The sequence below is a fragment of the Sparus aurata genome, chromosome 24 (genome assembly GCF_900880675.1).
Source record: "Sparus aurata chromosome 24, fSpaAur1.1, whole genome shotgun sequence".
NCBI classification, from domain to species: Eukaryota; Metazoa; Chordata; class Actinopteri; order Spariformes; family Sparidae; genus Sparus; species Sparus aurata.
In genome coordinates this window covers 5304385-5323163 of record NC_044210.1, presented here as the reverse complement: position 1 = coordinate 5323163, position 18779 = coordinate 5304385, and the positions used below count along the sequence as shown (strand labels likewise).

Below are 18779 nucleotides of genomic sequence, written 5' to 3'. Positions count from 1 at the left end.
TTAGAGCGCATGCCACGAACGCAGTGGACCGTGGTTCGAATCCGGCCGGAGGACCTGTACTGCACGTCACACCCCCCATCTCTCTCCCCTTTTCGATCTATCTACTGTCAAATAAAGGTGTCTGTGCCTAAAAAAAAAAAATCTAAAAAATCAATACATAAATAAAATAAACATGATATATGCATACACATTACACTATATACACAACACAAAATATACTGTGCACCCCTCAGGCCTTAGATAAGGCAGTCAAAATCTGCGAGAATGGTGTACCTACATTTAAATACAATCAATAGCGAACAACAACTCCAGAGAGGGCCTTGTATGTATTTTATGTTTTTGGTTGGGGTGTGACGAGGGGTGTTCAGTTGGTTGCAACCTGCACCGCGTCACTCAAAGCCACTAAATCCTACACACTGGACTGTTGAATTGGCCAACATGGAGATGCAGAATTATGCCGGGTTGTGAAACAATCCACCCAGCAGTGTCATAAGTGTAATGTGTGATATTAATGTACAGTATGGATCCATAAAAGAGCAAATGGAGACCGGGTCCAACAGCTTCTGAAACACATAGACATAGAGGCCAAAAGGTCAAATCTGTAAAAACTCATGAAAACAAATCCAACAGCTCCCCACACAGCTAGACTGACTCTGTCCTGCCACGTTTCTAACCTCTCTCGATCCACCCTCTTTGCCCTCCCTTCTCTTATTCTTGTTTTTGTCTTGGATGTTATTTCAGTCTCTTCCACTCATTCTCCCTGTCAGTTATGTCCTTTTTGCTCTGTCCTGCCCTACCCTACTGCTACATACATGAAATTCCAAGCAGTACACAGTAGTAGTATGCTTTCTGAAGGTTTGTATAAATGCACTTCCATTGTGTAGTGATAATATTCAGAATTAGAGGACACATGCATAACCCTGTAAGATAAGGGGACTTTTCAGCCTACCACTATGGCATGAAGAGGCACATTTGGCTGTTGGCCATGCAGACTTTTATCTTTCTACCACAGAAAAGTAAGCTTTTCATTATCAGGCAGGGTCATGTCGCCTGGAGAAGTTCTTTTTTTCCCGAAACTTTGAAACTATTGGATTTATATATCATCTGACACGTGTGCACAGAGCAGGTACTTCTGATTCTTTGTCATGGTCGCTACAGATGTTTCTCTGCCGGGTTTTATGAAGCAACCTTTCTGATTTCTAGTTTTGCTCTCATTGATTGTGTTTTCTTATAACCTCTGTTTGTTTGACACACCCCATCACCCTGCGCCTGTCTCCTCTTGCTCCCTCTCCCCGCTGTTTATCACTTTTTCGGTCCACTCTCGGCGCCCTCAATATTCTCGCCTCCTCTCATTTTCTTCTTCCCCCTCGCCCATCTGTCCGCTGGGAAAATTGACCTCATAAAAAATGAAAAGGATTATTTAAGAGAAGTAGCAGCGTAATGAAAACCTATTATTGTATCCCATGGTGCGCCGCTCGTGGCGGCTGCTGCTGGCCGACCGCAATCCTGTTTAGTTAGATTAGGTGGGGGTGGGTGGGGTGTTGGTCGGGGATTCTTCTCGTTTTCTTGTTCCTCCCTTTATTATTTCTCTCATTGTCTCACCTCGATCTGTTGTCCTTTTCTCGCACAATATCCCTCTTTCCTCTGGTTGTCTTATATTTCTGCTCCTTTTTCATTTCCTCCCTCGATCTGTCTCATTTTGTCACTCCTCGTCCTCCTCCGTCTCATAGTTCTGCAGGGAGTCATTTCCAGCGTGTGTCACCACCGGCAGATACCATTCCAACCATTTATGAAGCCGCTCTATGTTTCATGTGACAGTGTAAGCTATTTGACTGTATGATTTAGCCTTTTCTCTTTGTGTGTTCTAGTGGCTGATGAGAGCAACATGGGTTCACTGGTCGGGCAGAGGAATGGTAAGTGCTTGATATCATCTAAACAAAGTTCATTCACACACACACACAAATATAAATAAACCTTCTGCGTGGAGAGTCTCATTTCCTTCTTTCTCCTCCGTTCCCAAACATTTTCGCTATCCCTCCTTTCGCCTCTCCCCCTCCCCTCCGCTAGCCGGCTGACAAAGTTGAGTTGTGAAGCACTTAGTGTCTGAGCTCTCGCTGCTTTATAGCCATCCAGGTCAGCAGGACCACAGTGCTCAATCCTCGCTCAGCTGACAGCCACCGCATTGCATTACAATGGCCTCTGCCTCGGCTGTTCCCCCGCGCTCAGCTCCACCTTGCTTTATGTGAGGAAAGTCTGGATAAAGGTAAAATATAAAGTCAGTTTTACTGTTTGTCTTTTTTACCGAGTGACATTACACACAGTGGCGGTTCGAACTGCAGCAAGCTTGCTCCCCGGAATTAAAGCACTTTACATTTCTGACGGCAGGAGCAGCTGTTCGTTTAGAGTCGTCTCTGACTAAAGACACTTTGAGACCTCGTTACGCAAATCTAAAAGCTATTTAACACGCCACTATCATGTATCGAGTCACTTTCGCACAAAAGTCCTGATGGCAGTCTGACTTGATTGGACCAAGTAACATCTTTGTAAAACTCAGACACAGGCTTATGAAGAGCCCCGTTACGAAGTCAGTTCAATAATCCACAAAACACAGGGAATGAGCTGAGATTTTTTTCTCAGTGATTAAGCAGCCTGTGTGGACACTCTTCTTCCATGATGTCGATACTGTTAAAAGAAACATTTTGTAGTGATTTGGCGGTCCCCAAGGTGTAACAAATCTGTTGTTAATACGAATCCCAGGTATATGTTACAATTTCAGTGATGTAAAGTTATGTTTCATGCTTACTACAACCAAAAGTCGACATGTAAACCATCGTAATGTTGAAGACTTATGTCTTGAGGTAAACATGCAGACTTTTTGCTGTGCGGCAGTCAAAGTTCACACACGCGATGCACAGCTAGCGATTTTGACAAATTTGCTGATGCAGCCAACCATCAAGCAAGTGCAACAACTCAAGACATTTAATTAAGCAAGCCAGCTAATGTTGATTATATTCAACAGCAACAACTCCAGCTCTCCGTCTGTTGTGCAGCTGTTTATTTACTGAAGCTGTCACCAACGACTTAAAGCCAGGCTAAGACTGTCTGGCCTCTTGCTCAGTCAACGTCTAATTGTTTTTCTTCTAAACTTCTTCAGTCTCTTTGCCTCTTGTCAAGACCTCCAGAGAGGCTGCTGAGCCCAGTTTTGCCCTGCATCCAGCGGTCCATTGGTTGCTCCCGGTGGCTCTTCCATCGATGTATGCTTGCGTTTGAAAATGATGAGCAGGTGACACCTTGCATGGAAGCGTCTGTAACTAGCGTATGAATGTGTGTGTGAATAGGCGAATGGCCAACCTGTGTTGTAAAGCGCTTTGAGTGATCGCCAAGACTAGCTATAAAAGCAAAGGTCTATTTACCATAGTGGTGTATGCATTACAAGTCTTCCCCACAGAGTCAGCTAACAGAGCTAACTAGCTGCTACAGTACGCAGCAGCTACAGGTTGCTTTCAAAAAACTCTGTAAATCACAGAGTTGAGGCAGAGCAGCCAGATGACATCAGAGGGAAAAACGCTAATAGTGGTTATTCTGTCCAAAGTGTTAGGTACTCTGATCCTACCTGCTCACTGAAGGTACACACTGCAGAAACAAGCCATAGGGGGCTTAGACAGACACACCATTCGCCCTATTAGAAGTCACTGTGATGCTGAATTGATGTCGAAGCTGTTAGCGTTTGTATATACAGTGTTGCTTTAACCCATCGCTGTTCTCCCGCAGCACTCCCTCTGGTGAGCCAGCAACCAGAGCAAGCATTGCCCATTATAATCGGAAAACTCTTTTCTAAATGAAGCTGCAATGAATAGTTATGTAATGGATGTCTAAATGAGAGAAAAGCCAAAGCAGATTGATTACAGCATCAGCACTTTTGTGTATTTCTTGTCTGGAAAGAGCTTTAAAGTGTGTCCCCCCCCTCTCCCAAACTCAAACTTCAGAAAGCTTTATCGTGTGTGACCTGATCCAAAGGGAATATTTTTTCATATATTATCACATTTGAGATGTAATGGACCACAGCAAAGCCAGTGTTGAGGGGTTGACTTTGAGAAAAAATAGACAGAAATGTAACCGAGCACTGCTGGCAGCAGTAAAGATAAATACCGAAAACATTGTTTGCAAAGTTTTTTGGCTTGCACACACCAGCACCAGGCCTCACTGCTGAATGCAGGGACAGTTCGTGCTGTGATAGGGCAGCAGTGAATTTCCACTGAGTCAGATAAAGCTGCTCCAGCATTGGCTGGAATACTGTATGTGGTTGTTCTGGGCATCTCCAGTATGAATATTAATCAGAGCGCTGCTGACAGGGAGCGTGCATGCTCAGTTGATCATCTCTAGTTAGGCTGCAGAAGTCATGATTTTGTTAGTGGAGTTCAGCAGCGTACCGCGGACACATTTCATCTCATTTAGAAACACCCGCCGTATTTTAATAAGGCAACGAGGCTCGTTTAAGGAAAGAATCAAGACCAGCTTTTTTTTAGTTCTGATGCTGGGGAGACGGGCCCGGCTCCCTTTCTGGCTCTAGCGTCGGTTGCACACACACAAACGCGCGCGCACGTACACCGATCTCTTAAATCCACCTGCAATAGCCAACTAAGCCTGTTGCCGGATGAATACAAATGACCTGAGCACCGCCGCTGACCTCAAATCCCCCACACTCAGCATTCCCACAAGTGGCTTCGCCTCCGCCCTTCCTCTGAGTGATTCCTCCCCACCCTCATCCCCACTCCTCCCCTCTCCTCCCTCGCTATGATTTTCCTGGAATTTCTGATCAGCCCCCATAACCCTTATGGCCCATGATAAATAAAGCGATGCCATTTCTCCGCCGCAGCACCGCTTTCGTCTTGTTTTTTTTGTTTATTTATTTATTTTATCCCCTCTCCTGTTGACGTCTAAGCTAATGCGTATTGACAGGGCTTTTGCGTGTGTTTCATTTTTTTGCTGACACAGTGCATTTGCCTGGTTTCCTGCGCTATACCCCCCACGACACGCACACGCCCCAGCCTCCCTCCTAAATGGCTTCAGTGTTTCTTTATGGGCTTTGACATATTTCATTAGGCGGATGGTCTTAAGAGGCCCGCCTGGCTTCTTTAATCTGGCTAAAACCCTTTTTCTCTCTGGCTAGAGCCGCTGTGAGGAGCGCCTCACTCCTCTAACTCTCCCTCTTTTTCCTCTCGCTCCATCTCTCTCTCTCTCTCTCTCTCTTTCTTCTCCTCTCTTGATTCTCCAGTCTTAGGAGTCTCCATCTTCAATAGAGCTTTTAGTTTTTTCCCCCTCCCTTTTTTTTTCCGCTTTCATCTTTCCCACCACTCTCGTTCTTTTTCCCGCTCCGTCCCAATCGCTTCTCTCTTGATTATTCTCCGTCTCCTGCTCTTTGTCGCCAGGCTCATCCACCCGTTTTTAGTATCCTCTCAATCCCCAAACCTTCATCTCTCTCCCCTCTTTTCTCCCTCCCTCCTTCTCCCCTACATCCGATTCTGTCTTTATGATCACTTTTATTCTCTTTCTCTCGGGCTGATCCTTTTTTATTCACTCTCTCTCTCCGTTATCTTCAGTCCTCTCTCTCTCTCTCTCTCTCTCTCTACTTCTCTCTACTTCTCACTCGCTCTCTCCATCCCTCTTTCTTCCCCTCCCTATCCTCTGCAGCTGTGTCTGTTCCAGCTTTATGTGATTATGGTGAACATGCTCGAGTCTCGGAGCTTCCTCTGCTGAGCCAGACCCAGCCCAGCATCTCCCAGTGTGTGTGTGTGTGTGTGTGTGTGTGTGTGTGTTTTGCATGTGTGTGTGAACACCCTGCAGACAGCCAGAGTAATGGACAGATATCCCTTCATTCATCCCTCCATTCCTCTCCCTTAGAGTCTAACATCTCCCTTGGCAGCAGGCAGCCCTCTTACAACACACCTGGGAGCTCATCCAGCACACACACACACACAGTATACACACACACACGCATCACTGGGGCTGTCCAGAGGGTTCTGCTGCATTACAACGTCTCATGCACATCTACTTCTCCATGTTGTTATCTCATTTTGCTGCAGCTCATATGTGTTTTCAGTCTTTTCGCATGTCTCGTTTCCATGTTTGTCTTCTGATGGTTATTTAAAAACGGTGTGGACTCATCTGTTGTTGTCCTGCCTAGCTAACAGCTAACCCTGCAGCATAGCCACCGGTGCCATCTCTCTGCTTCCCCATTAGGGCCCCGTTGTTTCTCCTCCGCACAATAAGACTTTAAATCCAGCCGGCGTCCTGCCAGCGCTGAAGCCTCTGCTTTGTTTTACACTCTTTGTTTGGGTGCTGCGTAACTCTGCCTCTCACTGTCATTCGCTCCTTACCTCACTCTGTATCCCTCTTTCTCTCTTTTTCCCTCCCTCCATTCTTTGCATCCAGCGTGTCGTTGCTGATTTAAGTTGAAAGTCGCCATGTTGCGTCAATTTAAATTGATTCATTATTCTGCGAGGGCCATCTGTGTGTGTTTTTCCTGTACTCCTATTCTTAGAAGGTCCAATTCTGCGTGTATGGATAAAGAGATGGATGAAAACCTCACATTTTGTTTCATTTATTTCATAAGAATAAGAGGTGGTGAGGTGCCTTTACGTAAATCCCCATTTGGAAGACCTTTTCTCTGTTCGGGGGATCAGAGCGTTTTTGAAGAGGGATCAGTCATGTATTCCTGAATGATCTGCTGCTTCTTGTTTTTATGGTGCTCTATGCTTGTGTTTTATGTTGTTCCGTCTATATATTTCTCGTACATATTTATTGTTGAGTTTGTGTTTGTTTTGTCTCTCGTGTATCTGTTGCTGAGTTTTATGCGTTTTTAAAAGCCCATCAAGGGATGGGCGTTTTTAAATTAGCTGAGGCTATAAATGCGGTGGTGTGTGGCATGGTACTTACTTGTCTCTGTACAAATAAACATTAAATAGATAAATAAAGAAATGTTGGGCTACGAGCCAAAAGCAAACACTTATTATATTGCTAAGATGTACAATTGGTAGCAGAACCTCATAGTTGACTGACGTCCTTCGCAAAGTGTCCCAGTGACCACCGCGCTCAGATTATGAAAAATGATTCCTAATTGGGATCTGACATATTTAAAGAGCATGGTTACCTACTCAAAACTTCATTCATTTGTCGATCGGCAGGCCAAATCAACATTATAACGCTCCAGATTGGGCACACGGGACACAGTTTGGCAGTCCAAATCCAGTCAAGATTTCAGGTCACTACTATAATTATACTGCCACTGTTCCCCAGTCTGTGAATCAACACACGTGATGGAGTCATTATCAGCTCTAATCAGATGGTATGGCAGAGTGTGTTGTGCTGCATTTCAGCCTTTATTTGATAGCTACATGTCAGGGAAACCAGGTGTGAACGGAAAGTTGCAGCGCTCCCTCTCTTGTCTTAAAATCCTCTGGTCTTTCAGGGATTGGTCATTTTGGATACATTTCCTTGTATCCCTAGAAAAATGTACCCGTAAAAACTTGAATTTAAAATGCCAAATGAGACTCCAAAGGTAAGACTAACGTTTTTTGCCTGGAAACCTACAATAAGCTCTTTACCCTTTGCATGTCACGCAGGTTGTGAAAACGCTGGAAGCTGTGATTAGTCTGGGTTCTACCTGTAGATTGACAGCAGTGACCATCTTAACATCAATGTCATGCATTCTGATTCGTCCATTACGGTCAGGAGGGTGGTGTAGTTATAGCACGGCATCATGCAGGTATGTGTGTGTGTCTGAATTTATGCACTGCTCTTCAGTTCTCCCTGAATGCACAGGCGCTTTTTATCTGCCACGCTTTTACAAATGGCACATGTCCCGCTCCACACAGTTCCCTCCAACCCTCATCCATACTCTGCCAACCCCCCGCGCTGCTGTAATCCAGTAGAGGTAAGCAGTAATTATGAAATGGCCTTTTAAGTCCCCTCCAGTTATTAAAGCCATTCATCTAGTCGGAGGCTAAATACATACGGCCCATATGTTCCCATTCCCTCATATATCTAAACAGATAAACCCAATTACTGCCAGGCTATAGCGCCTCCGTCCAGCTCCATCCTCCGCCTCAGATAAAGCAGAGTGCATTCAAATAGTGACGGCGAGACGCTTAATGATTGGACGGGTCCTAAATTGAAGTGGAGTTTTAATTGGGCTAAACATGAATTGGATTTGCTTTTACTGGCTAGACAGTTGCTCGGGTTAAAGTCAGGTTTTTCGTATGAGAAGAGAAATAGTTGCATTATGAGTACAGAACATTAATGATGTTCTGTCCTCCCACCGCTGTCCCGAAACATTGTTCATTTTTTAAAGGGCGAGGCTGGCAATAGTCTGTATCGTCAATAAATGCCTTGAAATCTGCAAAACCAATGAAGTAATCCTGCTAGCTTGGTATATACTTCCTCTGTGCCACTGAGCGCTAATGTTGCTCAGAAAACAGAGTTGAATATTTTAAAAAGAAGAGCAAACAATGAGATTAGACAAATAGAAGAAGAATAGTTAAAGTCATAATCCAGGCTGAAAACACACAGTTGCAGCTGCCAAATGTAAGAAAGGCCAGCTGACAAAGAAATCCCAGACTGTGTTAATATGTTCAATTAATAGGCTTATGATATCACTGGCTCATCATTAGGGAACGATATGATCTGACTATAATTTCTTGTGTATTCTGTTCGATAATGTGTTGCTTAGAACTTTTACCAAGGCGCACATGACAGTTTTTACCCCTGACATTGATGCAAAATAGCCAAAGAAACTCCACCAATCTCGCGATTTTCCTCTTAAGTGTCTCACTCACTGGTGGTCAGCCGCGTGCATCGGGAAAGGGAGTGGTGTTGTGGAGGGATCTTGCAGCAGGACCGACAATCATGCGTTCAAGAAACTTACTAGGCGTCTATAGAGAGAAAACAGACGTATAGGGAGTAAGCCCAGCTAAGCAACCACACTGAAACAAGCCCCCAAGAAACACAACATGGGACTGCCAATATTTGTAAGCGACTTTGTAGAAAATGCTTATAATAAGCAGAGTTGGCAACCAAGAACGTGGACACTGTAGTTTGTTCTAAGTCAATCCCACATTCACCATTGCTGTGCTGTAAATACTCAATAGTGTATTAATCCACCTGTGAAAAATAGTCCCTTGTAAATACACTGTAGTGTTTTTAAGAACTGCACCGCCCAGCTGTTTTATTACATTTCCTACATTTTCTTAAAATTCGAATATACATCTCTGGCCCGTTCTTATAGATCTGCATCTTCATTAGGAACCAGTGAGCTTGGGAAAGATTCGGACCAACGCATTTTTTCTCTTTTCATGGGATTTTTGTCAAGAAGAAAAAATATATAGAGTAATGCCAGACATATGCCTCATGCCACTCATGCCATTTGCTTATCAGACCTCACACATGTCATAGAATGATGTCATAGATTTTTCCAGTAAAGGTTTAAAAGCCTATAGTCAGTACTTTCAATCTAAGGTGAGGCAATTAAGATCCGTGTCACGAGAGACCTTTTTTACGTTCTGTCCATTTCTTTGTATAGTCTAAAGAACTTAAATCCATTCATAAACATTTATTGAGATGAAATTGTTCATGTGTATCGTAATTCAAGAAATTCCCCATTGAATTAGATCACTTTTATTGAAACAGTGTCACACAGGAGCGGGACAGTCTGACCCGTGTAATGGTTTATTTAATAGTTCTGTTGGATTAAATTGAATAACCTTTATTGAGAAGGGTGGTGCTGAGAGCAGGTTGTCTTTTACAGGTGTGTGTGTGTCATGTGTTTTTATAGAGGAGCGCGGGTCAGGGCCTTTTTTTACTGGTCTCCAGAAAACATGGCTCCAGGGTTTATTGGCTGGTGCTGAGATTGGATATCAGATGGAAAAGTGCGAGCGCGGATCTGTGTTTACATGTGGGTTTCTATAAGCATGAATGTGATCAGGGTTGTGAGTCTTGTGTGTGTGCGTGTCGTGTGTGTGTGGTCCAATTTAAAGAGCTATGGCCAGGAGCAACAAGCCCCTTTTCACTGTTGGCCAAAGTGTCTCCTTGGCAACTCAGCGTCACCCCTCGCACACACGAACACATATACACTTATCCGTACCACCACCGCCCACCCCCAGCGGTTTTGATGGAGGGGGCACTTTCTTGTAACCGTGGCAACCTTTCAACCAGTCGACTGCAAAGCTGCTCGCCGTGGAGCACATTGTAGTCCAGTTGATAGGTAAGTGTTAAGACCCTGCTGAAACTCTGTGGGAGGGTTCAGCAGTGTGCCAGGGGTTTACACGATATTGGCGTGTATGCGCTTGCTCGCATGTTGTGACTGGAACAACAATCGCAAATTTACTATAAAAAAAGACAATATTCTGTTTAACAGTCTTGTGTTAACCCCCCAGTTGATGGGATATTGTAATTGGTGAGACGGGGTAGCAGAGCTTAGCAGTGTGTTTGTGTGCATAATTCTGAGTGGGGTATTACATTTCTACTGCACACACAGTTTGTATGACAAAGCCTGTAATTTGGACGTTTTTTAGTTCATTTATTCTTGTGCTCATTGGGCGAAATAATGAGAGAGTTGTGTGCAAACAGCTTTTATTCGGAATTGATCATTTGTGCCAGCTGAGAAAAATAAAAAAAAACACACATGGACACTTTAGAGTTAGACTGCAATCTTCTTTTTACTATCCTCCCAAAATGTCATTATTGATAATGCTTTGACCCCCCCTGACATAAAACTATAGAGCGAGTTGCATCAGTTTGCCTCACTTTGCTTCAGTTACAAGTGGCAGGTGCGTAACACTCACTTTTGAGTCGACACTTTAAAGCTACAAAGCAGCGTCATGGAGCGGTGGTACTCCTTGCAGGGACTGTCAGCACCACAGGACCCCAAGGCTACGTTCTAGGCAAAGACTTGACTGCTGTCTGCTCAGTACAGACACGACAGCAGTCAACCTTGACTAAAGTCACAATATACATATCACTTTAAGTCCACGTGAGTTAGGCATGTGTGCAGGCATGTGCACATAGCTGTGCATGCATCTACAATATACCTGTTTGAAATACAATCAATGCAGCAGGTCCTCTGTTTTCTGCAACATTTTGTGGCATGAAGAGTGTTCTTGCCCTGCATTTCACAGAAGTCACCTATCAAAAGTTATTGTTTTATAGAATGTTTTTCACCATTTGAAAGATTCCCTTTAATAATATCCTGATGAAGGTCCTCAGTCAGAGATCTCAGTACTTATCATATCATATGATAAATATGATACAAAATGCCCCCTTTACACATACAAACACTTGAGTCGTCACACCAGATGCCATTCATTCTGAGATGAACCCCAAGAAGCAGGCTGTAGCGCTGCCACTGCAACTCAAGGGCCCAAAAACCTTCCAACAGCACTGCGTGGGAGATGTTTAGAAAGTTTCCATTTGATACAAATGTCCTCTAGCAATAACCAGTGCTCCTTGTTTGATTCCTTCGCAAAAAACGAAGTACAAAATGATTCTCTCCTCCACTGAACTACCTAAAACAACTTCAGATGAAGTGGGAAAGGCTGATTTTCATGGACAGCGACTTACCAGTTCTCTCCAATATTGCTCAAACAAGCTGCTGGGACTTGAATAAGAAAAGTGATGCATGTAAACACATTGCTAGGGGAAATGACTACTTTGTCATGTGCCTGCATAGTGGCGACGAGGGAAAATAACTGCAGAGCTGAGTATGTATATTACAAGAGGCAAATTCGGAGGCGTCAGCTGCTGTTGCTGTGGAAAAGAGCCGTAGACTTTATTGTTGCAGTTGGAAACAAAACACCAAACAGTAGCAGAAGAATACATCAGATAATCCAAAACTGCACAGGGTCAAAAATGCTGAATGTATTATCGATAATCTTTAGCTTCAGCCAACAGACCTTTTAAGTCCTGGAATATGATGTATATTTACAGAAACTGAGTTGGACTTTAAGATATAAATGTAACATTTGAACAAAATGTCACGACTCCCATGATCCCACACTACACACTGTCATCAAACTTTTTTGTTTTCATTGATTTGATTTAGACACCAAGTTTTGTACTGTGAATTTTGCTTTTTATCTGAGGTATATACAGTATAAACTCTGGCTCTTACAGTTTTTTTTTTCCATGCTTGAGCGCCAACTGCCATCACTTAACGTCGTCCTTTGCAGAAACTTGAGAAACCTTGACACCCAAAGTATCTCCTCACACTTCGCCACTCCCGACTGGCGCAAGATGAAAGGAGGCAAAACAGAAAGTTAAGGCGTGACATTATTGCTTCATCTTGGACGGAGGGGTGTTACAGCTGTGAAGGGCATTTGCCATCGTCCTGGCCTGTTGGGCTGTTAGGCTGTTTGTCAAATATGTGCACCAGCTTGAATCAGTGGCAATCAGGCAGACATGATGCGAACGGATCCGCGAGAGCATCTGCTGGCACAGCGGGCAGCGATATGTGATAAACGCTGATTTCACCCTCCATTGGATCGAGCTGGCGATGATAGCCACCTCTCCCCCGCTCATCCATCCTATTAAACCCTCATTATTCATTTACCTCCAGCCTCAACCGCCTGACATGCATGGAATGAGTGCGCTCTCAGCCCCGCAAACACACGCGCCAGCAAAAGTGAATTGTGCCCATATTTTTCCCTCTATTTCATCTGAGGCGGTCAAGGACACACACCGCTATCTCAAACGGGCAGTATCATGACTTAAACTTTTTTTTTTCTTTTTGGACCAAAATTCTCCCATTTTGTAGCACACACATGCCCACGCACTTAGACACACACAGTGTCTCTGTGTATAGTACAGCAGTGCGCTGGCAAGGAGCTTAATTCTATCAGGCTGCGAGCTGGACAGCCGTAATTACATTTGTGACACAAATCCTGCCTCTCAAATTGAGCGTTTTATTCCTGAGCGCTCCCCCCTCTCTATTTATAACCCCTTATTCCCCATAAATCCCACTTCCTCACAGAAAGTCAATTTAGGACTTAAAAGGCAGCAACGCTCCGCTTACTTTTCCCCCCCTCCTTCGACTCTATCGCCGCTTCAGTTTCACTTCCCCCTTTTTCCCCGCTCCACTTCGGAGCTTTGAAGCTTCTGAAATGACAAAAAAAAGAAAAAAAGAAAAAGAACAACGTCTTAAGCAGTGAGTGCCATGATGCGAGAAAGTCATCCCTACAGGAAAGTTTCAGAACGAGAAAAAAAAAAAAAAAATGCTTCTTGCAACCTGTCTTTAACTTCTTTGAAGAGCACTCGTCACTGTTTCATTGCGATACACAACTGGGGGTGGTTGGTGTGTTATTCCTTTACCACTCTTGGTCACCCGTCCTTCAATTTCTCACAGCGTCTAGGTCGAGTATCTGTTCTCTTTGCTCCTTTGTCTCATTTTTTCCCCCCGTCGTTCTTACAGCTCTGCTTTTCCTCGAATCTTCCCTTCTCCCGGTGCCGCGGCCTCCTCCTCCTCCTCCTCCTTCTCCTCCCCCTCCCCTGCTGAATCAGCTGTGGCCTTCATCGCTCTCCTGCTCCTCCGTCTCCCCTTTCTTCCTCTCTCGAGTTGGAGGCCATACCTGAGTACAGTATGATGGCAGTTCATTTATTCCCCCCTCTCTCTTGCTTATGCATGAGCCTGTCAGTTCCCATAGTGCCGCTCCTCACCTGTCCCTGTACTACTTCACCTCATTCATCGTTTCTTTTCCCCCTCCTTTATGTTGCTCTTATAGGACTCTGACTTTCTCCCAATTTCTGTCAAGCCTGTTATTTCACCCAATCTCCTCTGCTTTCCTCTCTCTCTCAACATTTCATCTTCATAGCTTTAACTCCGAAAAGTCATCTCCATAATGCAGAAAGTATGTGAGCTGGTGCTTATTGCTCATGTTAAAATCAGGTGATCTTATACTGTGTAAAATTCGAAAGACTGAGTCTTAATCCCAGCCTTCCAAAATGCCAGGTTTTAGGATATCATTATCTTTAATGTTTTCTTTATGAATACATTATATACTAAAATATGAATTTATGTTTTTTTTATGTATTTCTGTAAGTGCGTGTTTTTAATTTTGTTAAAGCTATTATGCAGTTGTAGGAAGCAAGTAGAACCCAGAAACAAACTAACACCCCTGTCTTTAATCCTTAATCCTGATTTCAGTTCATTTATGAATTCAGAACTTTAATACGCAGTATTCATTGTTGTTTCCCCCATAGAGCTCAAGGCATAGAAGACTAACAATATAAAAGAATGTTAAATTTAGCCACTAATGGAATGAAAGACAAACCCTTTAAGTGGGATAATCATATAAAAACATGCATTATTTATCAGTATGTATTTGCAGGTATGGGGAATTACTTTGTATACAGAGGTACCACAAGTGAACTGTGTTGCAAGATTGTGATATACACAACATAAGAAATATAACACAACATCGTCAGTGTAAAACGTGTACAAAGGAAAAAGACAAGCATCAGTTATCAAGTTACTTTCAAATAATATATTTATGTGTAAAAGCTCTAATGAAACACCCAATAGCAGGGGAAAGAAAATAGATACTTAAAGGGAAAAAGTGGATGGAGATTTACACATAGTCACAATCAAGTGCCTGGCCAGCAAAGTCAGAAAAACAGAAACATCTCATTTTAAAGTCATGCTCAAGCAAATCCCAAGTATTGCAATGAGAACATTGAGCTCGATCCATATCTCGTACATAATTAAAGTGTGTTTCAAAAATACCAATAGTTCTCTGGAGATACGTATTATGAAGACACGTGTGAAAGAATTCCCAGGGACTAATGAATCAAGTCAAGCCAATTTTAGTTGTATAGCCTAATATCACCAATTTGTCTCAAGCGGGCTTTGCAGCATCTCTGACATTCTGTTTTACAATTTGGTTAAATGTGGACAGCCTTGATTTGGTCCAGTGGACACATCGCACCACTACACACTTGATAAGGTCTAATCTGGCACAAACGGACCAAGTATGGACTCATTCCAGTGCACCCTCCAATCACTCATCTGAAATGTGTTGTCCAGGCTCCTTCTTTTTCTGCAATTTTTTTTTTTAAACTGATCTTAATCTCTGTTCAATCTCAGGAAGCATTAATACTTAAGGAAGTTTAATGCAGATGCCCTTTAAATAAGGAAATATGACTGTGGGAGATGTGTATCGTTTTGTGGGGTACATTTAGCTAAGAGCTTATGATCTCAATACCCGGAGTCATTTTAAGTCTAAAAATCTTTCTGTGTCTTTTTATCAGTGGCAGCATATCTCATTTTAGAGCGAGATTCCCTCCTCTTCCATCAACCAGGCTTGTTTGTTTTCCCTGCCCTCCCTTCTCCCTCTCATCCTCTGTTTAACATCGGTCCACCTCGTCGCTCACAGGCCCTCCCATCCTCTCTCTCGTCTCTTTTATCTCTCAGAGCCTTCAGCTGGTGGAGCTCTTGGCCCGACCCTGGGCCTCTGGAAGTCCAGCTCCCTGGAGAGCCTCCAGACGGCCGTGTCTGAGGCCAAGCAGAGCCGCATAAAAGCCCAAGTGCCCTTTCACCGCCCGCGACCACACATGGTCCGGGGGCGGGGATGCAACCAGAGTTTCCGCATCGCAATCGACAAGTCCTACGATGGACCCTCTGAAGATGGTAAGGCTTCTCATTGGCATTTTCAGACAGCTTTAGAAGAGATGTACACTGTCGAAGTTCTCCGCCAAAAGAGTCCACTTTAAAGAATGTTCCTTTTAATGTACAACTGTCACTGCTGCTATAATATAGGATTCGTTCCTCCACATTGTATCCATTTTAAATGAGCCACCACACTGCCAATCCACATCCCTTAGGCTTTATAACACACTGGCACTCAAGAAGAGCCAGAGGCCTGCCAAGGGACAGCGCTTAGCCTAAGTACCTTAATGAAATGCTACATGATTTTATCCACTCAGCAATTTCTGAGGAGCAACTTTATATCTTACAGCAGCATATTTTTATTGCTCTACCTAGCGAACCCATAGACATGTTGGATGTTGAGTGTGTGATTACCGAGGAAATGATCCTCCATGTTTGCTGAAATGAGTGAGTTCAGTAACGATGTTTACAGAAATCTGGAGTGTGAAAAATCACCCATCTGCAGTTCTATTAGATGAGAAGTCAGACTTTGTCAGTATTTGCAGCTGAATGACAGTCATACAAGTAGGGTTGCGGCCGACAATTATTTTCATTGTCAATTAATCTGTTGATTTTTTTCCCATAATTTATCAATTAGTCTTTCTCAAAGCCCAAAGATGACATCCTCAGATTTCTTGTGTTGTCCACAACCCAAAGGTATTCAGTTTACTGCAGTAGAGGAGACAATAAACCAGATATATTCACATTTAAAAAGCTGGAATATATGAACTTCCATGTTTTTCTTTAAAAATGTTACTCAAACCCAAGAATCAACTACCAAAAAGCTGTCAATCAATTTAATAGATGACAAATAATTGATTAAGTGAAGTTAGTTTAACATTTAGTTAATTTTACATAGATTTCTAATTTTATTATTGTTACATTATCAAGGGTTACTTGTCTATGTTTTTGATTATGTCTGTTGAATATGTCATTTTCTTTTAGACATCAGTTTCTGAGGAGCATCTTTATATCTTGTGCACACAGTGTGTGCCAGAACTGTTTTAGTAATTTAATTTGACCCAAAGTAAACGCTGTCTAGACAAAATGCTTTTCATTAGTATTGAAAATGCAATGTGAGCAACAGGAGAAAAAAGAAAATCTGTGGTGCTCAAACTTTTCGTGGGGTGCTTCCTGTTTTTGGGTGCAGTATTTTCAATGTTTGATATTGAAGTAATACCAAAGTAACACAAAAGTATTAAACTTAGATTAGACACGTTTTGGTAATACAATGGGTTATGTTACCAATGACAAAAATGTACATGTGTGGGCCTTGCACACTAAGAATGATAACTTGACGGTAGAAATATTGTCAGCCAATAAAAATTGTCAGCCAATAAAAATTACTTAGGTTTGAACATTAAACAGTTCATGTATATTTAGGCTGTAATATCCTTTTTGACAATTGCCAGAATAATTTATGTTTACTCAAAAGTATTAAAATAAAATAATAATAAAATTAGTCTTCGAAATACAGTAATACTTATTGGATACTCGTCGCTCCTCTCATCTTTTCAGAATTTCATGAACCCAATTCCATATCCATATTTTGAGAAGTTTTTCCTTACTCTAATCAAGGGGCCAAGGACAGAGAATGTAGTTAACTGTAGGCATTGTAAAGCCAACTCTATACAAATACAATTGATTTCAATTCATTTCTCTGCTCAATATGGAACAGTAACAAGCCATCAGATCCATTTTTCTAAACTGCCAATACAGCTGGAGTATCACTGTTTCTACAGTGTCATGCTCCAGTTATCATATTATCATAAATGATACAGTTATCATTCCAAAAATTTGAATAATTTTAACAGCTGTTAGACCCTGCTTTCTCTTGGGCTGGTTTTTTTTTTTTTTTTTGCATGTAGGAGTCAATTCAACTTAGGATAGAGGACATGACTGCTGGTAGAAGTTATTCAGGTGTGGAGACTTGCCTCTGGCCAGCCACGTGCACTGGGAGAAAGGCTGCTTAATAGAAGACTAACTAGCTTACTGAGCAGATGTCTCAACAGCACAGTGAAATGCATATTGAATGAAATGATAATGTAACACGCAGCTGCATTTATGAGTACGTATCCCAGCTGTGTCTCTGCATCGACTACACTTCACTCACACCTCCACGTCTGACCGCATGAACTGTTCATCCTCCTCAGACGACGACATGTCAGAGCAGAGCTCCGGCCACGAAACGCCCGTCAGCAGCTCCTCGCGCCAGGGCCTGGACGTAGAGGACGGGAAGAAGAAGAAGAAAAACAAAGGGAAGAAGAAAGAGAAAAAGACCAAAGGGAAGAAGAAAGCAGATGATTCTGTGGAGGATCCGGAGAAGAAGACCAAAAAGAAAGGATTTGGCCTCTTAAGGTAGGAAACATGAAGTCCTTTAGGACTTTAACTTCCCTAAAAAGTCATTGGTCATGGGTCCGCAATTATTTTTTAACTTCAAACACCGTTATGATGTTTGTGGGTTTTCTTTTGTTCAAACTTTCTTGCATCAAGGTGTCTCTGTGTGATTGATTAGCTGAGGATAAATTAGGCAGAGCAGCTTCAAAGAGTGCCACGCCACTGCCTTGATTCTCTAAATTGAAAAGGTCACCTGCCTAACAAGACAAATGTGAGCTAAAACAGAGGAGGTAATGAGGCTTGAGGTTCATCATGACTCCAAAACCCCCAAGGTCTCTCCGGAGCATCAACAAAACTGTGATTACTGTGATCAAACTGAACTGATAGACAGAGGAGGACTGGTACTATTGGTCATCTAACTTTTATTAGCTCGGTCTCTCTGCAGATTGAGTTGGTTTAAGATCAAATTTAAAACCACACAAGCAGTTTTGTAGCAGTGAATGGAACAAAACTTGAGATACATCCCTTCTGCGAACAGTAAAATGTTGGTTTTGTGTAGAAATCGATGGAAAACGGCAGCACCCTGCCCTACTTTCTCCTTGGTTAGCTTTCAACAAATTACCCACTGAGCACAGCAGGATTATGGGCTATAGGATTATTGGATATGAACACAACCTTCTCAGTAATGGAGGGTATCCATTATCTCTCAATCCAAGTAAAGTCCCAGCGACACAGTACCAACCCAAACCGC

General features: G+C 42.8%; 1 protein-coding gene across 3 annotated transcripts in view; it reads left to right on the top strand.

The window, feature by feature from the left end:
- The window catches only part of pard3ba (par-3 family cell polarity regulator beta a), a 185808-nt gene that overhangs the window by 95122 nt on the left and 71907 nt on the right, over window positions 1-18779 (top strand). For all 3 annotated transcript variants that reach the window (XM_030410309.1, XM_030410312.1, XM_030410311.1), the window contains 3 exons: window positions 1869-1913; window positions 15458-15673; window positions 17845-18049. In XM_030410309.1, coding sequence (XP_030266169.1) covers window positions 1869-1913; window positions 15458-15673; window positions 17845-18049 — 466 coding nt within the window. The remainder of the gene's footprint in view (window positions 1-1868; window positions 1914-15457; window positions 15674-17844; window positions 18050-18779) is intronic.